Source organism: Thunnus thynnus, chromosome 1 (assembly GCF_963924715.1).
Source record: "Thunnus thynnus chromosome 1, fThuThy2.1, whole genome shotgun sequence".
Taxonomy (NCBI): Eukaryota; Metazoa; Chordata; class Actinopteri; order Scombriformes; family Scombridae; genus Thunnus; species Thunnus thynnus.
This window is the reverse complement of record NC_089517.1, coordinates 13,465,868-13,485,533: the sequence shown is the minus strand read 5'-3', so window position 1 is coordinate 13,485,533 and position 19,666 is coordinate 13,465,868. Positions and strand designations below refer to the sequence as shown.

General features: G+C 39.9%; 1 protein-coding gene, 1 long non-coding RNA gene and 1 other non-coding gene across 3 annotated transcripts in view; 1 reads left to right on the top strand and 2 right to left on the bottom strand.

The window, feature by feature from the left end:
* LOC137180625 (uncharacterized) lies at positions 1–2,766 on the bottom strand. Its single transcript, XR_010928031.1, has 4 exons — positions 2,634–2,766; positions 1,239–1,420; positions 781–877; positions 1–217 (listed from the first exon to the last, which is right to left on the bottom strand). It is a non-coding gene; the product is annotated as an uncharacterized lncRNA (long non-coding RNA).
* LOC137189756 (small nucleolar RNA SNORA31) lies at positions 609–741 on the bottom strand. Its single transcript, XR_010929737.1, has one exon. It is a non-coding gene; the product is annotated as a small nucleolar RNA SNORA31 (small nucleolar RNA).
* A 113-nt stretch (positions 2,767–2,879) lies between the features above and the next one.
* Positions 2,880–19,666, top strand: part of LOC137180570 (protein TANC1-like) — a 37,501-nt gene continuing 20,714 nt past the window's right edge. Inside the window, exons 1-9 of the mRNA XM_067585959.1 lie at positions 2,880–4,238; positions 4,450–4,570; positions 6,012–6,212; positions 7,727–7,861; positions 9,403–9,533; positions 11,566–11,854; positions 12,602–12,883; positions 18,606–18,722; positions 18,896–19,186. Coding sequence (XP_067442060.1) covers positions 4,495–4,570; positions 6,012–6,212; positions 7,727–7,861; positions 9,403–9,533; positions 11,566–11,854; positions 12,602–12,883; positions 18,606–18,722; positions 18,896–19,186 — 1,522 coding nt within the window. The 5' untranslated portion in view covers positions 2,880–4,238; positions 4,450–4,494. The remainder of the gene's footprint in view (positions 4,239–4,449; positions 4,571–6,011; positions 6,213–7,726; positions 7,862–9,402; positions 9,534–11,565; positions 11,855–12,601; positions 12,884–18,605; positions 18,723–18,895; positions 19,187–19,666) is intronic.

Here is a 19,666-nt window from a genome sequence, read left to right as displayed (position 1 = left end):
TTCTGAGATTGATATTTATTTTTTCAAAAAGGCAAAGGATGTCAATTTGACACATTTCATGTACATTCATCCTGCTCGGATGTATTGTGTAGAAGAAATCTTGCTGGCAGATGGAAAAACTGGTATTTAATGACAAAAAGAAGCATTTAAGAGCAACTTTAGCATCAGGGGGAGGAGATGAAGGGGGGCTCCACAGGTCCAGTCTCTTGGTCATTACCTACAAGAGAATGAAAACCATTAAGAAAGCAGCTACACAGTACACTAATAAAATAAAAAAAGTCATCCTGCAACAAGTAGTTCTGCCTCCTGATCAAGAAGACACACTGAGTAAATAGCAAAATGCTTTTATAAGCTGCCTGCTAAGTGTAAAACATTGAATTGGTGACAGCAAAAAACAAAAAATCCACAGAAAAACTACTACTAATGTTTTGAGCAGGCATCTGTGTGGACTAAAATAATACTTTGATGTGCAAATTCAATAAATGTCTTGAATACAAGAGCAGTGAATTCAAATTAAGATATTGACCAGGTAAAATAACTAAATGTATCCAGATATAAAACACTACAAACATTCACCTGTGCATTTGATATTATTGTCAAACAAGCTTGAATGTATTCCTCAATTCAATCTGTACTGCCATGGACTGTAGCAGTCAGAAAGCGCGAGGAAAATTCAGTTTAGCATCTCTTTGCAAACCGAGAAGCCAATGATGCCTGCTTCGGGTCTATCAGTGGATGCAAGTTGAAATCTACCACCAACTAAACATTACAATCACTCACCAGTTTAAGTATCTCTCCTGACCAACACTTGGTTGACTGGAACAGCTTCTGTGAATTCATCAGTCTGTTTTCACATCCACAAACTTGAACGTCAGGACTGGAAAAGGGTGAAAAACATGATATTTTAATACTTAATTCAAGTATCCAGGGCAAATGGGTTAGGTGTATAAAAAGCAAGAACAACTGTTTCAGTTTAGATATTTAGTAGGATCTCCAGATTAATATTAGACCAATTGCTTCAATTTATCATCCCCTCTTCAATCCGAGACACCATTGAAAGAGGTGAGCAGAAAGCGCGGGGATATTTAATATTGCATCTGAAATTTAAAAACCCGAGATACCTCACATCAGAGAGCCCAGGCTGTCAAAGATGCAGCTTCTGATCAAAAAGGCTTGATCACTACAGCAGTTGGATCTAAGCATATTTGACTCCACAAAGTAAACATATCTGAACATACATTTTTTCCATGACACGATGCAGATAAGTCTCTCCTGTTTGTGCTTCTTTCTCATGTCATGTTGCGAACAGACTGGTGTTACAGCTGCCACCATCTTCACTCGGGCGTTCTGCTCATACACAAACGCAGACATCATCCTCCATCTGGCTTGTGCAGGTGTCCATCAAACAGCATATGGACAGCTAGAGAAACACAGTACAGAAGTAAAGAGATTATTAGCCACTGCTGCAAATATAAAGCAGACATTTGGTGTTTAATTCAATCTGTCACTGATTTTTACGGGTTTGGTTTGCAGAGCAGTGTGTTGAACTCTTAACATTGTGTGCAAATAAGTTATCAGATATAAAATACAATGATTATTCGAAAATCAAAGTGATCCACAGTTCTAGCACAATGCATTTTGTTACAGCAACGTTACTTTAATGCTACTTTATTAGCCACCTCTGCAAACTTCGTTAACACATTATCGACTACCTTAATGCAATCAGGTAAACCATATAAACTAATAACAAGGCTCACAGATGTCTCATTGAACGCCTTGAAGTCATGAAGTTGGGACATTTACCATCATTGACGTATGTTTAATAGTTTTTAGACAACATCGGTGGTCTAAAGCAGAGAGGAATACGATATATCAGGTTTAGGATAAATTCAGTATTGGAAGGACGCTCAACCTCCACTTCTCACCGGTCTAGTCAACCCTGTAGATCCCCTAATACAGCTTCTCACCAGTGTCATTTATTAGAGAGAATTATTAATATTATTAAAACTAGATTAGATATTTCATCGCCTTCAGTCAAACAACGCCCAGGATCAGTTTAAAATGGCAGGACCTTAGGTTCTGACTCCCCTTTAATTCCCATTAGCTCACATTGCATGAACGTACAGCATTTCGCAGGCTGTTTTTTAAGGATGAAACTTGAGCATTTAGAGACTAATGGTGTAATGATTATTGTGTGGTTCTTGTATCAACACCGTCAGATTGTTATTGTGACCTTTATTTAAAGCTGCATTGTAAAATTGCGTATTTACAAGTCAGTTAGCTGTAAAACTCAAGTTAGCATTAGCTAGCGAGCTAACGAGCGCATGGTAGCTAGGAGGCATTTCCGGTGCCATGTTAACGTTAAATTTTAGTTATTAGCCGTTAGTGTACGTTACCTTCCCCCAGACCAAAAACCTCTCTCATAATCCTCCCAACATCAGCTTTTTTTCATTCCTATGTATTTATCTATTCCGCTAACGTTACAAATGTGAACAAAGTTGGTATTTCAGTCAGTTACAAGATGACACTAATTTACACGTTTCAACCAACTGATATTAAATAAACGTTAGCCGTTATTGTCATTCAGTTAACCGTTACTTTGTTTCTACGTGCGCGAGACGTAACAAACTTACAAGTCATGTTGGTGAAGAAGACAGTCGAGCCGCAGAGGGTTTGACTCTCCATTCCTCCGATCTCCTTTAAGAGGGCACGGTGAAAGGACCGAAGAGACCGTCGCTTCCAGATTAAATAGGTTACCACTTATGGCTCATTTTCGCCCCCCTGAGGACGAAGAGAGGAGACTTTTTTTTTTTTTTTTTTTTCTTTTTTTTTTACACTGTCGTCCTCTGGTGTTCACAGTTGGTGCTGGGATTCACAAATTTTCGGTGGATTAATGTTAACTTGTTTCTTCATACTGTAAATTAGCGATATTAATTAGCCTACCTGAATTCAGCTTATTTTTTCCATATGGTTTCCGTGCAAAAAACGTATTGGTTTGTAGCTTAGGTAGTATTTTTTTTTCTAAACAATGTTTTTTCGAAAGTGTGATTTTCTTTTATCAACAGAAAAATCTTTTGGAGATGGAAAATGAATTGAGTTTTTAGTTTTAGTATGTTGATGAATATGTGCAAATCTGAATAGCTAGCTCTTTGTTTCAGTCAGTTTGATGCAGGAATATTAATCCTCATCCTACCAATAAACATACAAGGACTACCAAAAAGAATAAACTACTGTGAGAAACAACCATCAAAGCAAAATATTATATTATTTCTTCTCAAAACATTATTAGTTATGTGATTAATGTCACCTGAAAAAAACTGATTATCCTTATTATTTCAGGAAAGTTTGTTAATTTGCATATTGTGTAAAACGAAACTATATCGTTTCACTTAATACAAATTGCAGCTTTTACCCCAAGTACAATCTTTCCGCAAAGCCTTCAGAATGACTGACAGAGTGTCCCCGATACTGTGTGATACTTTAAATTAGGACCCATGGCAAACATGAACTCAATAATTAGTTCCATTTATTAAAACTGCATAGGCAGAATTGAGTTCTTTTGACTGGGGTCCCCGAGGACCCCAATACATTGGTATTTTTAAGAAGCACTAATTAAAGCAGTAACAGATAAAAAATGATATGAAGTCATTAGGAACAAATTGATTGACAAAGTCATGAAAAATTGGAATGATCAATGAATAAATCACCTGTGAGATATGACAAAAAGTAAACCTGTGGGGTCTGTGGGGACCACAATCGGTAGGATTAAGATTAAATAGGCCTATGTTGCAATCCATTTCAGCCAACCTTGTGCAGGATAAGGTAAAGTGGAGGGATCGACACAACTTCATAAGGATATGTACAATATCTCCATGTTATTGTTGTTGTTGTTATTATTATTATTATTATTATTATTAGGCTATTACTATTATTTGTATTGTGGCATTGTAGCAGTAGCAGGGTCATATAAAAATGGAAATTAAAATGAAAAATAGCGCATACTGTGAGTTAAAAGAAAATTACATTAAAATAAAAGATTCAAACATCAAATTTGGAGCATAAGGCGAGCACGCATGTGCACAACGCGCGCGCCCGACCCCTCTTCCATCAGTCTGTGAGTTGACAGAGGAGGTGCAGCACTTCTTAATTGGACTGCGCGAGTGTAAATTGTCCCCCATCAGCCTCTTGTGGATTTATGTGAAGACATGAAGACATCGAAGAAGAAGACTTAAGATAAGGTAAAATCTTAGAAAGATAACATTTAAGGATGACAACATTTTTGAAGTATGGCTACCCGTATTGTGAGCTAATAATGATGTAAAGACATTACTTATTATGGTCTCCAATTAAATCTGGTTCTCCAGCAGTAGAATTAAAAACTAACAGGGTGGGTAATGATGCTTAAAACAATTATATGTATTATCCTAATTCTTATGAACATTTGCTTAGTCTTCCACAGATAGTAAGCAGTGAAGTTACAGCCCCAGCTGCAGTATGTTCAGAGCTGTGTTTGGAAACAAGAAAGAAGGAGGAGGAGGAAAACGAGAGAAAAAGAACCAGAGACACCCAGGTAAGCAAAAATACCCGTAAACTACCTGTACAACAAAACTGTGGCACTTCAGCTCATAAGCAAAGCCAGTATTGCACCTTTGGGCTTGAATCTTGGTTTTGCCTTCATTACATTCCATAATCATTTTGATCATGATAATGAAATATGATTTTTTTTTCTGACTCTGTAATCAGAAATAACGGGAAATGGGGAAATGTATCTTACACCGTACACACTAGCGCTTGCATTATTTGATGGAAATATTCAGGTTCTCTTCTCTTGGGTGATTTAAGTAGAGCCAGTTCAATTAGCCTAATTCATGAGTGTGTTCCGTCCTTCATGCAGTGGCCCGATGCTTGCATTTAAAGTGTGTCAGGAGAAGTTAGAGTGGGTTAGGCAAACATTCTGACCTACTAAAAAAAACATACTGAATCTCACAAGATATTTGTGAATGGGATATAGCTAAATTAGATCAATCTGTGCACTTGTTAGACATGTATTGTACCTACTGTGAACAAGCTTAATGTTTTGTTGGCAGGTCAGTGAAAAGTGATCAGTAAGGTGTGCTGAAAAATTGGAAGATTTTGCTTTTGAAGTGAAACTAAAATGTTTGTATTTTCACAGGGTGAAGTTGTCAACTTGCTGCAGCACAGAGGAGACAGTGGAGATAGATAATATAAGTAGAGCTCAGTATTAGAGCAACCATGTTGCTCATTAATATTTGATAATGTGCTGCTCTGGGTAGCAAGAACAGAGAGGAAGACAGAGAACTGTGTCAGTCTCATTAAAATGATATAGTATGTTTACAGTACATTGGAATTGCATTCGATATCACTCCTTCTCAAATGCTGATCACAGAAGGTTTTAATGATCCTTGTTAGGAGTTATGCAAGACCATATTTGGCAAATTTGTAATATTAGGTAGTAGAGTTCTGTGTCCTTGTTTTGCTTAGCCCCAGCAAAAACACTCATGTAAGGAAGGAAAAAGTGAACGACTAAATTACACTACAGGTAAAACTACTGCAATCTGGTATTATCAAAATAATTGACAATAAAGTCTCTGTAATTGGCTGGCTTGGCGAGCTCTCATGCACGGTAGTTATTTAAAGCACAGGATCATATTGAATGGCTGCAAAATATATTAAAATATTGAATTGAAATATAATAAGTCTAGCCTCTTTATTAAGCGTGATCCCATTCCTTTAAATAGATGTTCTGGCATTGCCAACTTTCCATTACCTCATTCAGCAATATGCCTCCAAGACAAGATATGTTCGCTCTGTCGCAGCCTTATATGAGGCATATTTAATACAGCTCCCTCTGCGATATGTTAAAGCTAATATACAGCCACAGTTGTGTTGACTCAACTCAGCCATTTAAACCACAATGGAGCTTTCTCATTATGCTGCTTTAACATTTACACTTGACCTTCTCCATCCCTCCACCTGTCTTTTCAACGTAGGTGTCGAGGTGTACACTCACAGCACTTTGCAGAGCAGTAGCGGCAGGCGGGCCGCACACCTCCAGGACCATGACGACTACACAGAAAGCCCGGTAAAACTGAAGAGACTGACCAAGGGTGTGTCCATCTCTTTACCATCCTCGCCGCTTCTCCCTCGCCAGGCTGACATTGTTCCCTCCCAGTCCTGCATCAAGTTCCCAGGTGGGTTGATTTGAAATGGTAATAATGATACAAACAAAACACGTTCTCAGTATGAACCACTGAGTATGACAAGAATCTGTACATCAGGGAATAGCTGCAAAAATAGCAGAATACTTTCATGGGTTGCCTTGATTAGCAGAGAGCTTCTGTGCATTCAGCTGTTCCATACATGTGACAGCAATACAAGAGCATACAGACTATGCCCCCAGGGCCCAAAAACATGTGACAGATTGTCAGAGTAAATGATAGAACAAGATAACTGAAGGCAAGGAACCCCAATTAGGTAGGTCAATTTTGAGACCATCTTCTCTGAATGAAACATTGGTTTGATCAGTCCAACGTTAGTTTGGTTCTGACTTGAGACCATTGTCTCATGTCATTTCTTCTTCTCTTTCTTCCCATTTCATGTTGATCCTTGCCATCCACTGTTGAATTAATTCAAAATGTCTTTTAAAAAAGCTTTTTTAGTGTCTTGCTCAATAATATCTTTTCTTATTTAATTTTATAGTATCCTTTACATAAAAAATGCTTTGTGAATGTTTTATAGTTAAATAAAAATAACATTTTTTTTGACAAATCCCTTTATTTATTACTTTTTATGTTATTCACTAACACAAGATCTTTATCCTGTTTTAAAAAGTGTCGTAACTACTAAACACGTATACTTTGTGCATGTTTAAAGAAATATTTATTATTTGACAATGCAATCATCAAAACAAAACAAAAAACATACATAACACAAAAAGTTTTGTGACATTTTTAATGACGTAAACTCTAATAATTGTTGGATAAAAAGAAAACAAACTCTGTTTACCTGGTGTTCCTGATCTTAAAATACACACTAGGTGGCAGTGTCCTGCAGCAAGTTCAACCATTGAGAAAAAGCAGCTATTACATTTCATTGCATGCAGCACTGCCTTGTTTTCCCCAGTAGACTAAATGAACATGACAAGGAAAATTACAGCAAGTGAAAATATATACTGGCATGGCTTTTGTGTCTTAGGTAGTCATGCAAAATCAAATATGAAACAGTATGCCTGACTGGGCAGAGTGTTTCCATCCACTTACACGATTCAAACACTGGGTAACCTCGGCTGTGAAAATTCGGTACATTTCAGTGTTCACAAACATCTCATCCTTGTGAATGATCTCCAGTCCTAAAGAATCTGTGCTTCCAAGAATGCTCAGATGTTGTTGCATAAATTGAGACACACCCACACACATCAATATGAGTGCACTGCTGTCCCTGTCATCATACACACACACACACACACACATACATTAGCAGTGTTAATATATTATAGATAAACACCCACGGTACAGTGAATATTGTACTGTTTGCATGGCTTGCACTCTGTACATACTGCTTTATACTCCTGGGACACAATTCAAATTCTGCACCACAGATCTCATCTAGAGAGGCTTAATCTCTCTCCCCCCCCTCTCTCTCTCACTTTCTTTCATATCCCTCCCTATCTCCACCCTCAATCCCTCCCTCCTTCCCACCCTGCCAGCTCTCCCTCCCTCTCCTTTCTCCCTCTTTGCTGTGGCCGAAGGACGGGTAAGGAAGCTGGAGTATGTGGATGCCTCTTCCGATGCGAGAGAACCTCTTGTCTTTGCCTCGTGCCGTGGCAAGACAGACCACAGAGGTGAGAACAGGAGCGTGTGGGCGTGTGTTTAGCGTCATGTCTGTTTTCCAGGTATTGATCAGGGAAGCTGAATGAGACTGAATGGGGTAGAGGTGAGCGGAGGAAGGGTATGAAAGTGAGTGTGTGACTTTAATTACATCTAAAAGGCTTTGCATTAAGTTTTCCCTCTCAGGTGTGCATGGAGAGAATGATGTCTGTTGAATCCTCAGTGTATTATTTGGAGTGAATTTGTTTTATTACAGTTCCATCCGAGTCTTTCCCCTCACTTCTCTGCATGTTCATTGTACAATTAGGGTTAGATTACGACAAAAAAATGTGTAAATGCCTACATCTTTGCCAGCTTTCTTTATGTTTTTGACCAGAGGGCTACCCTAAGGCTAAACAGATTTCATGAGGCATCTTCCATCCCGGTTGCCAGGCACCTCTCAGCTTCCCGTTTCCAATGGCAACTGCTAGGTGGTTTGATGAATAGTACTGGACATTCAGTGTGTCCTCATATTACTCCAGATTGGATCTCAGTGCTCTGCTGACTAAATGCAAAGTTTTCTCTCCTCCCGTTCTTTGAAATACACATCCAACCTCTCTACCCAAGTCTTTAGCAGCGTTTCCAACTGAAAAATGTATTGGGAAAGGCTATAATTGGGGTGCCTTATGGAACAAAAATGGCCAGGCTTGCCTGACCATTGACCTTCATCCTCTCAAGGCTAGGCTTTTGTTTTGAACACAATGGGGTTGAATATAAGAGCAATGTGATGTTGCACCTTTTTTAAAAGGAGAGAGTTAGCCAGTGAGAACCAATGAGAAAGAATCAGTGGAAGGAGTGCGAAATGAGTGTGATGTCTAAATGCAAAGATGTTTGTGAGGAGGAGTGAGCTGTTCCTGTAATCCGTGATGTCCTGTCATCCTGTTTATATGCCTACTCAATATGCATGTTACTCAGCTGATAACAGTACATCGATGAGGCGTGAGAACTGAGGAATGTATTGCTCAGCTGGTTAAGGCACAGTAATGAGATGTGAGAACTGTTACAGCCTCTGCTCTGCAGAGATGAGCGCGGACCTTAGAGGAGCTGGGGTTGGAGGTCAAAGCATCAGGGAGCCTTAAACAGTGATAAATGAATGCAGCACATGGCCTGTGTCAGCCAATCTCTCCAGGAGCAACAGCAAAGACAGAGCCAAGGCACTCCTTCTCTCTGCTCTTGAGTCGACACGGAGCTCATTGAAATTCACAACCCGTCTCTTAACCGAGAGCACCTGGCAGGCGTGTGCACAGGCAAACTCACAACCTCACACAACCTCTTTCTGCTGCCTCAACCAGGGACTGGAAAGCCACAGTCTGTGCATTCATAATCAGGACAGCTGGGGCTGTGCTGACCTGTGGATGCGTGCATTTCTCGCAGTCCACTAGTGATGCTGCTGGGTGGGAACCTCACAAGCGGACCAAACTGAAACGAGAGCATCAGTTAGATAGCGGCTTCATCTGGCCTGCCGTGTTTCCATATGCCTGTTAATCCGTGTGTCCTGAATGTGTGTGTGTTCCAGACCTCCACGTGGAGCCCCAGCCGGGCTCCTCCCTTTCTACCCAGGAACTGATGACCAGACTATGCTTCTTATTGGGAGAAGAAACACCCGGCACTGCTAGCTCTCCTATGGAGGACAGGAGGGAAAAGAAGGTAGGGCAGCATATTGATTTACTAGCCTTTTGCTGTCATACCATATATAAGGGTGATGGATGGTTTATCAAACAACCTTTTTTTTTTTGTCCTCACATTGCCAGAACAATCTTAGTTTTTTTTTCTTCTTTAATCATTTAAACATGACTCACTGTAGACTGATTGATTTTGTCTTAAATTTAACTGTGTGCAAAGAAACACTGTGTTGAACACTGTATGTGATCTGACCACTCTAATCCCCTGTGGAAAAATTGATCAATGTATATCTTGGAACATCATTAATTATCCTTCTGCATTGCTCCATTTCTATAATCTTGCCATGTTAGTTTAACCCTTCTGTATGAGAGTTATTGCATGTGCTTATGTCTCTCCATCTCTATGCCTTTACATTGCTCAGCCTTGGCCCATTTTCTCAGCCTCATTCCACCACCTGAGCTCCAGATACAGTCAGTTTCACAGAGATAGCAAGGCTCATATGAGGAATGTGGGTTGTCCTGGCTAAGATAGATGAGGCTCTGGTATAAAGGGAATAACAGTGAGCTGTTTCAACTCTGCTGCCTTGTCTCCCTACAGTCTCTGCGTTGCAGAAATGTTGCATCAGTAATGAAGAGACCTGAAATGCACGTGACCAACTACAAGGATAAGGAATATGAAATAAGACTGTTTTTTTTTCTTTGTAGAAAACATTTCAGTTTATTAACAAAAATGTCTAAGGATGTTTTGAGAAGATTTAGATCTCTTCTGCACACATCTCATGGCTCTTTTACCACCGCTTTTCATGGGAAAAGTCACATTAATAATACATACCAATAAATACATATGTCAGAAGTTATTTGAAATATTTTTAAATACAGTACCTGTGAAATATACCTCTCTAAGGGGCAGGCTGAATAAATACTATACATAAAACAGAAATAACATTTGCGAAAAATAGGCATTACTATTCTAGGAACAACTATAGCCTCAAAAGTGACCATTTAGTCGAACCGACACCTCTCTGACACAATCTCAACAAAAGTATAACAATATAAGCTTAACAAAAGCAGGATTAAATGCGGGGCTATTATAGTAGATTGCAGTATCCACTATTGTGCAAATGTTACCTCATGTATGTATTTTCTTTACTCTTGAGAAGATTTCTTAAAAGGCTCCTTCAGTCAATCAATAGATGTAATACATCTGAGAATGAGCCTTGATGTCAGTTGAAAGAATATTTTCAGCGTCTTCGTCCTCTTTTTTTTTTTTTGTAGTTTTTACCACCATGTTGACTTACTGTGTTTAAAACCCCCTTTTAATTCCTTGCTTCGAAGTAGAGCTTTACTTACAGTAGCGCCATGTTGCCAGAAGTGCTGCTGTCCAAACACACACAGAGTACTAACTCCAAAAAGCAACTGAGGCAAGACCTTTCAATTTAATAACACTGCACTGGGATGCTAGATTTCCCATTTCTGAGACACATTTCGAGATTATATATATCATTTTAACTAGCATTCAAGTTGTCAGATGCTGTGCTCATTGGATTTTCTGTACTTAATGTACATCCTTGCATCAACTACATCCTATGAAAATTTTCACATCTCCTCTTTAAGTCAGCTCTGTGTGGGACAGCAGTGTATGTGTGTGTGTGTGTGTGTGTGTGTGTGTGTGTGTGTATGTGTGTACAGTGGCTTTTACAGTAAATTGTAAATGTCGACAGCGAGTGATTTAGTTTTGAACACAGCCTGCTGTCATCATGAAAAACTTGGGAAATGACAGCCAGGATGAAAATAACTGGAATTATCCTTTCATTTCCCATCTGTGTGCACACTCAAACGTGTTCAGTCACAATCACACAAAACAGTGTGCATGAAGGCAAACGCAGTCACACAGAAGGGTGTGCGGTTGAATAGGGAGGCAACTGACACTATTAATTTACAACACTAAGAATGTTTCTCTTCTTTCGCCTTGCACATAGTTTTGAGTCCCTCTCTCTGTCTTAACTTCATGTCACTTTGGTCATTTACACATATCTTTCTGCTTTTTTTTTTTTCAGTGTGATACCTCCGCTCAGGGGGGGAGTCCCAGCTCCACTCTGACCTGCAGCACTGCCTCTCCCTGTTCAGAGAGCCCCTCTTCCACCCTGAGCACCAGTGTTGGAGGCCAACAGTTGCCCCAGCCTTTACCACTGCCTTCACCCCACTGTGGCTCCAGCACCAGCCCCAGTGAGACCCTCTCCAACCCTGTATCCAGCCCTGCTCCTGGAACCATCACCGGGAGCAGCCCTGGGCCTCCTCCTCAAAGCCCCACCTCCACCCTGGAGAGCAAGGATAGTGGAATCATAGGTGAGAGTTGCTCCTGGCCAGGTTTTCAAATGTTTTATCCACAGTGAACGGGGTTAGTTAAATTTAGATTATCTTTATACTAGGTGAAGCATGTCTAATACAAAAGCAGAGCCACGCATCACTAAAATAGAAAATGGGAGCTAAAAAACCAATCAGCGGTCGGCCTAGTTAACTCTATATGGAAGCACTTACCTCATCGGAAATCCTAAATATGACTGATGTCTCTAAAGTGCCACACCTTCCTACATGGATATAGATGAAGAAATAAAGTTAGATGGAGCATCACTTAGTTTTAAGTCCTTGTCAAATGTGTACCTCTACCCCACAGCTAGTTTCTCTATGTTGCTTGTGCCACTTCAGCCTCAAGGCTTCAGCTCCCTCCTGTCAAAACTGGGACACTGCTGTCTTTGTTGCTTAGGGGTCTGATTCTCCTAAAATAGGCCAAGTTTTTCTCTCTAAATAGACTTTGTATTTATAGTTAAATAAAAAAAGGGCAAAGGGCTCATCAACCCTTTGATTGATGAGTTTTGAGTGTACAATTGATAAAACAATGAGGTGTATTTTATTGCTGATTGAGTGAATGCTGTTTTAAGTGCTCTAACTTCAATTCCCGTTGAAGGCTGTGCTTAGTTTTGGGTCTGGAAAATACAAACAACTGGAAATTACAATCATCCTCAGATTTGATTTGTTTTGATTCTTGTTTTTATGGCTGCCCTACCTACTCTGTATTTCCTTTGTGTGGCTCAGCAACCATCACAAGTTCCTCTGAGAATGAGGAGCGCAGCATCTCAAGTGCGGATCTGATCAAGGACGAAGGCCTGGGGGTCAGTGCTGGTGTAATGGGCCATACAGGCGAGGACCACCATCCTGGGGCCATCAGAGACAATCTGACAGCCCAACCAGATGAGACCTTACCTAGAACTGACATCATGGAGCCCAGGACTCCACCCGCACCGAAGAGACCCCTCCCACAGCACCACATACACAGCACTTCCTCCCTCATGATGCCCCGTCCAAATTCTGTGGCAGGTATGTGTTCATCTGTTATTTTGCGATATTAGGAATAGTTGGAAAATATGATTAATCACTTTGCAGTGTGTAAGAGGAGAAGATTGATACCACCCATATATTTGTGCATTTAATATGAAGCTGGAGACAGCAGCTGTTTAGTTTAGTTTAGCATAAAGACTGGAGACAGGGGGAAAAAACTAACTTGGCTCTGTCCAATGGTAAAAAATCAGCCTTCCAGCACCTCTAAAGCTCATTAATTAACATGTTACATCTCATTTGTTTAATCCATACAAAAACTGAGGTGTAAAAATTACAATCTTGTCACTGTGAGGTTGCCAGGCAACCAGCAGAGACTCCAGGAGGTCACTTCTCCCAGCCAAGAAACTCACATAACCCCCTGTAAAACCACAACTTGTCGTTTTTACACTACATAGTTTTTGTACGGTTTAAACTAACATGATATGTGTGTTGGCAGGTGGATTTTTATAACTTTTGAGAGAGCAAAACTAGCTATTTCCTTCTGTTTCCAGTGTTTATGTTAAACTACGCTTACTGGCTGCTGGCTTCAGCTTCATATTGAACTGACATCTAACTCAAGAAAGCAAATAAGCATATTTCCCAAAATGTCAAACAATTTCTTAAACAATGAGGTTAAGAAGGAGAAGATAGCAAATATTGGGATGTCTCATCTGAACACTTGTATAACGAGATGCTGAAGCTACATACAGTCAATCAAGTATGTTAATGAGAGTATGAATGTGATAGTTATGACCATGGTGAAAAATTAACAGATCAGTAGTTATTTACTTAACGATAAATTGATCAAATTGATTGCTGATTTGCCAATTATTCATCCGATACAGAGAGAGTATAATTTGAACTCTGTGATGCAGAACTAAACTTCATTGCACCATGTTGGTGCTCCACTTACCACTGAGGCTGGATACAACACAGTGAGCAGAACCAGCTAAATGTCCTGGGAGGCCTCCAGTTGTCATAAAATACCCCCTCCCTCTCCAGTCACGATCTTTGCGGGTGCACAAGGCTCTTTTCCTTCCCTTAGATGTCAGTTCATTTGTGGTGGGAGCAAAAAAAAAGAGATTCCCTAAAGAGTGGATTCACAGTAACGCCTGCCAGTTTCTTCTGTCAGCTGGTGCTTTCATTTAGGCAGCCTTGATGGGATTCAGAATAAGGATGAAGCTAGCTACATAGTACTGTAGCTACTAGAATTTACTCCACAATCATGAGAAATGAGAACATACAGTAGAGTAACGGCGTACATTTACATAATGATATACATTAGGAGACCAGAGATAAAAGGAAACTTGAATTATTCCCATGTGAAAAATTGAGTTGTTGTAGTAGCAATGTTGTCAGGCTACAAACAGGTTTATAACAAATGAAGGTTTTCTAATGCTGCAGTCCTTAAAATTTTAAATTTAAACTCAGAAAATGTATGCTATTATTTATAATGAAAATGTAGCCCATACATTAGATAGAGTAATGCAAAATGGCAACACTAACAGCAGTAGAACATCAGGAGAAAACAAACACAGAATATGTTGATTACAATCTGAGCATATTCCAATTATACCACTATATAACATAAAATTGCAGATGTACTGGTTTAATTTTGCATTTACTCACTGAACATCTTATTAAAGGCTAGAACAGATGGAGGCTCCATTTCCTTAAGTGACCACGTGTACTGTGCATGTTCCATACTTTCTCTCTTTTAATTGTAATCCTAATAACCAAATCCCTTCTTGGGCTGGTTTCTCCTCATCTGTGTACATTCATGTGTAGAAATCAAGATCAACATGGCCTGCGTTCTCATGATACAGATGTTGGTTCCCCGAGTTAGGAAGGAGCTGGGCAAAAAAAGCTTTTGAATACATTGCCCCTTCCTCCTGAAACATTGTCAGAGCGGATTACTATTGGAGAATTTAAGTCCATTTTAATGGATTGAGAAAATAATACTCTTGGTCAATGTGGTTGCTCTTAAATTTTTGTACCTGTTTATGCATCTTAACTGGATTTTGTCCATAATCTTGTATTGCATATTAACTGGATATTGTGTTCACTCATTTGTAGTGTGTGACAGTTGTATTCATCTGTTTATGTTGTTTGTATTTATTGCTGTAACAATGTTTAAACTGCTCTCTTGGCCAGATCTCTCTTTAATCTCAATGCGACTTTTTACCTTGTTAAATAAAGGAAAAGAAAGAATCAGATGAGGAGTTGAAAGATCATATGTTCCTTGAAGTTTCCTGATATAAAAGCAGGTTTTTGCAAGCATGGGAATACAGAAGGTAGCTGAAGACAGTTTGCAGAGTCAATACGAGTTACCTGCTTCATCACCCTCCTAGTGGACTGAGACTAAGGCCATTTTGCCAGGAAGCGGTGTGTAGTATGGCTGTCAGAGGAGAGTGTCGAACTTTCTGTGGACGGTGCACGGTAGCTGCATCAGCCACAGATGCATATTGTTGTGTCATCCAGAATTTCAGTATATCTTTCTGATATTCAAAGTCCAAAGAGTCTTTCACAAGGGGTCCAGGATGCTGCCCTAGTCTTTATTGTGTGAGTGGTCAATGCCACTGGCCCATAAGAACACTGGAGCGTCTCTTCTCTGGTAATGGGGACAATGCAGGAGGTTTTCTGCTGTGGATGCACCATCTGCAAATTCAAGTTGAGGTTGAAAAGGTTCTAGAGAATCTGTGCTATATAGGTTTTCTTGTGATTTGAGCGTTATGGGGCTGATGTTATCAGGGATGCAAGGGGCAGGGCCCGAGGCTGTGTTGACCTTTAAAGCGATGAAGGATCAGCAGGGGCTCTAGGGTAATCAGTCACACTGTCATGAGCGGGGGGACAGAGAGGTAGGCAGTGTGAGTGTGGAATAGGTGGTGGTGGTGACCAGATCTGTCCTAGAATCCCTCTGTCAAACCTTTTTTTTAACTCTTTCACTTTATCCTCGGTCCACTCAGCCATTTGGCTTGGTTGTCTTTAGCCAGCAATCTTTCTCATCCCACTCCACACCTCCTTCACACTATTTTGCTGCAGACTGTTCTCCAACCTCTCACTGTGGATGTTCTTTCAATCCTCAGTTCTCCACTTCAGCTCTCGCTTGACAATTAATTTCCTCCGTGTCCCCGGTCTTAAAAGGCTTCCTCTTCTACCTTTTGAAAGGGATTTTGATGTTTTTAGTTGTCCAGGGTTTATTATTGGCTTTTCGCTGATATGTTTTTCTTTTATCATAGAGTAATTGCATGGTCATACTGTAACAGATTCGTCTTGCATTAGGGAGTCCACTGGATACTCCACAGAGCAGGTCCCATGTGCTTTCAACAGCCCTGTGAATTGTAATATATCCTCAGTAGCGTCTGACCACAGTCTCACACTCTACCAAAGTGTTGAAAGGGTGATGGAACTGTTTATACCCTTAGTATTAGCAAAATGCAAGTTCAGTTTGTCCTTTTCCATGTTCTAAATTAAGATAAAGGAAGGCAGGGTCTAGTGTTACACTATTAAGTAAACAAAGAATTGCAGCATACATAATGTCAGCCCAGGGAGCACACAATTACGTTTCATGTTGAGTGTAGAGTGATTTGGTGATTTGTCATGACGAGGGATGCTTAAGAACGTTGCTGGCCCGGCATCTTCAGACTGCAACCATAATTGCTGCTTTAAAGCTTTAAGCCTATAACAGCTCAAAGATGTACTGCAGCTCCCACAGATGCACAGAGATTACCAATGACTGCATTTAACATATACTGTGAGATAATGTGAGATGATCAGCTGTCCAGGGGATGCACTTTCTTGCCCACTGCCTGTGTGATTGATATATATACAGTATCTTATAGATGAGTGCAATGTTGTTCAGGCCTTTTTTTTTATCCCACTCCAAAAGGATTAGAGACAACAGTAATGCCAGATTTTCAGATTTTGCACAGGATTTTAAAAATATTATAGTAATGAATGAATGACATGGTCGAGTCTGTGACTTGCCATTGAAAACAAACTCTTAAATAACAAAAACAATAGAGTTTCTGTTCATGTCATTTTCCATGCAGCTCAGCTCTATTTTGATAGTAATACTATGTATACTAGGTCTGTTCACTATCTCTCAGTACAGTGAGATGTATCCACCTTCGAAACAACATGGAATAGCTAATAGAAGACCAAAATATTTTTAAAATGTGTATCCGAGAAGTCCCAGTGAGCACAGTAACTTCCGATGCAGTGCATGTAATCAGGTTAGCTGGTTCTCTGCCACACTTGGATTCATAAACCACACAGATTAGATTCCCCTTCATTAATAGAGAGACAGAGAACTACAAACAGCCTAAGACAAACTAGATCAGAGGCTCCTAATTCTTCTCTTGTCAACCGCTCCAAAGACAGATCAACAAGAATTCAGTTTTACTCCACAAGCTCCATCTGAGCAGGTTTTGTTTCAAATTAAACTACATTAAGTAGAGAAAAACTGTATCTTTCCCCAGGCATTCTGACATGTGAGTTGGTTTCCGACATGTGAATCAGTCCCATTTTTGTTGCATTTTATACCCACCTCTGTTCTATCTTCCCCAGTGACTCCTGGCAGAATAAATAAAGGCAGAAACTGCCAAAAAAAAAGAGAAAAAAAATCAAAAGATCTCAAAATCTGAGTGCACATAAAAGTGTATATACCAGTAAAATGTAAGGCAATGCTATTAAACAGCCAGGCAACAAATGCTGCTTTAATTGAAATGAATGTATGGACTGTTTTTTTAGACTGTTGTGATCTTCTACTGAATTGAATGTCTAGAAATATGTTTGTAATATTGTCTCCAACATATTTTGTCAACAAATTATTAAAAAATCCTTACAATACAGCGTGCAGTACAAACTACAGGCTCAAGAGTAACAATAGAGTTTACATTACAACGTTGTAAGGTTTTACAGAGTGAAGATATTCATTCATTCATTTCAAGAACTGTTGTATCAGATTGTATTACATTGCACAAGGCTTTCTGTTTCTCTTGTCTCTCCGTGTCTTGCTGCATAATAATGTGATATAATTAATAATGAAAATAGACTATAAATTTTAAAATAAAATAAAAACTTTATGAACCAGTGCACTACACCAAGCATATTTCCTTATTATTCACAACAGCCTGGACTTAAGACTCAGCCAAATGTCTTGAGCATTGCAGAAAGTAAGTCTGGCTGACCTGTAAACTCTGTAGTGTGTGTGGGTGGATAGATAGGCGAATGTAGGAGTAAACAACTCTCTCTTTTTGTAGCTCTTCTGTACTACATGTTCTTCGTTTTATTTATTATGTTAGCTTTCATGTGGCTTATTTAATTAAGTTAAAAGAATGTGATCCTGTTACTGACATCAAATACATTTTTGCATTATAGCCGGTGATGTATTTCCACTGAGTGTCACAAATTCTCATGTCCAGACATGTGAGACAGTATGAAAAATTGGTCATTTCAAACTCTCTTTAGATTGAGATTGCAGAGTGTGAATTGCTGTTTTCTTTTCTTTTTCCTTTCTCTTCCTTTTCCTCTCTCAAGGTCATTGAGCATTTATTATTGAGAACAAAAACTGTTTATGTCTCACGTCTCCATGGATACAATAGTTGACTCCAGCAATGGATTTGACACTTGTGTGATATGCATGTGTATCTTTGCACATTTCCTGCATCTCTCGCTCTCTCACACTCTCAATCCGTTCCCACCCGCTCTCTCTTTACAGCAACCAGCTCCACTAGACTGGAGGATTTGAATTATCTGGACAACCAAAGGGCTGCTGGACACAGGGGCTCCGTCCGCAAACACAACACAGCTGGACGCACAAATGATGACTCCAAAGGTATTTTGTGGCTTAACCTTGGGGTGAAATCGTTGTGTAAATATAGCTTGGTGCAGGAACATCTGTGGACCTGTGTTGAACACAGTCAGACGTACAAGCAGATACCCAATGTCACAAATTACATAGTAATTCATCCTTATATAGCGTTAACTCTTTTCTCTCTCTCTGTCTAGGGAGATTGGTACCATTCAAACAAGCTGACATCATGCTAAAGCCGCTGCTGTTTGAAGTCCCCGGCATCACCGCAGAAACACCCTTTGTGGGCCGGGACTGGCTCTTCACACGTCTGGACGAGGTCTTAAGAAAAACAAGCAGCTGTGAAGGACGAGGCGCTGTCATTGTGGGTAACGCAGGATCCGGCAAGACTGCTATCATCTGGCGGCTGGTGACGCTCAGCTGTCATGGTATGCGCACACCACAGGGAGGTCCCAGCATCCCTCACAGCCCCAGCTCCTCCCCTAAATGTAAGACTAAAATCCTTATTCGCAGCAGCATGGTTTGTTTTTGTGTGTATCTCAAAACATTAGCGTAAGACAGTGCACGTAGTTGTACGCTGTAATTGGAATTCATACGTTCTCTAGTGTGCTCTAGTCAGGTCAGATTCTTGCAAGATATTGGGAGAAATATCGCTTTTTGGGAAGTGGTTAGTAACTAGGTCACGCACTCTTCTTTCAAGTTCTCCCCTGAGGTTTCTCTGCTGATTGCAGTTGTGTAAGGGGACTGAGATTGTTGTTTTTTTTCTTTTCATGAGTGGCACTAGAACAGTTCTTTTGTCTGGAAAAAATAATCCTCTCATACAACCAGCTATTGCACATACATACGTGACACACCTGGAGTTATAAAGATAACAACAGCCACAAATGCAGATATTTAAAAAAATCGCTTTCTACCTATGTCGATGTCTTTTCCTGCACTGCAAAAGGAAATACTGTTTGGACTGTAGG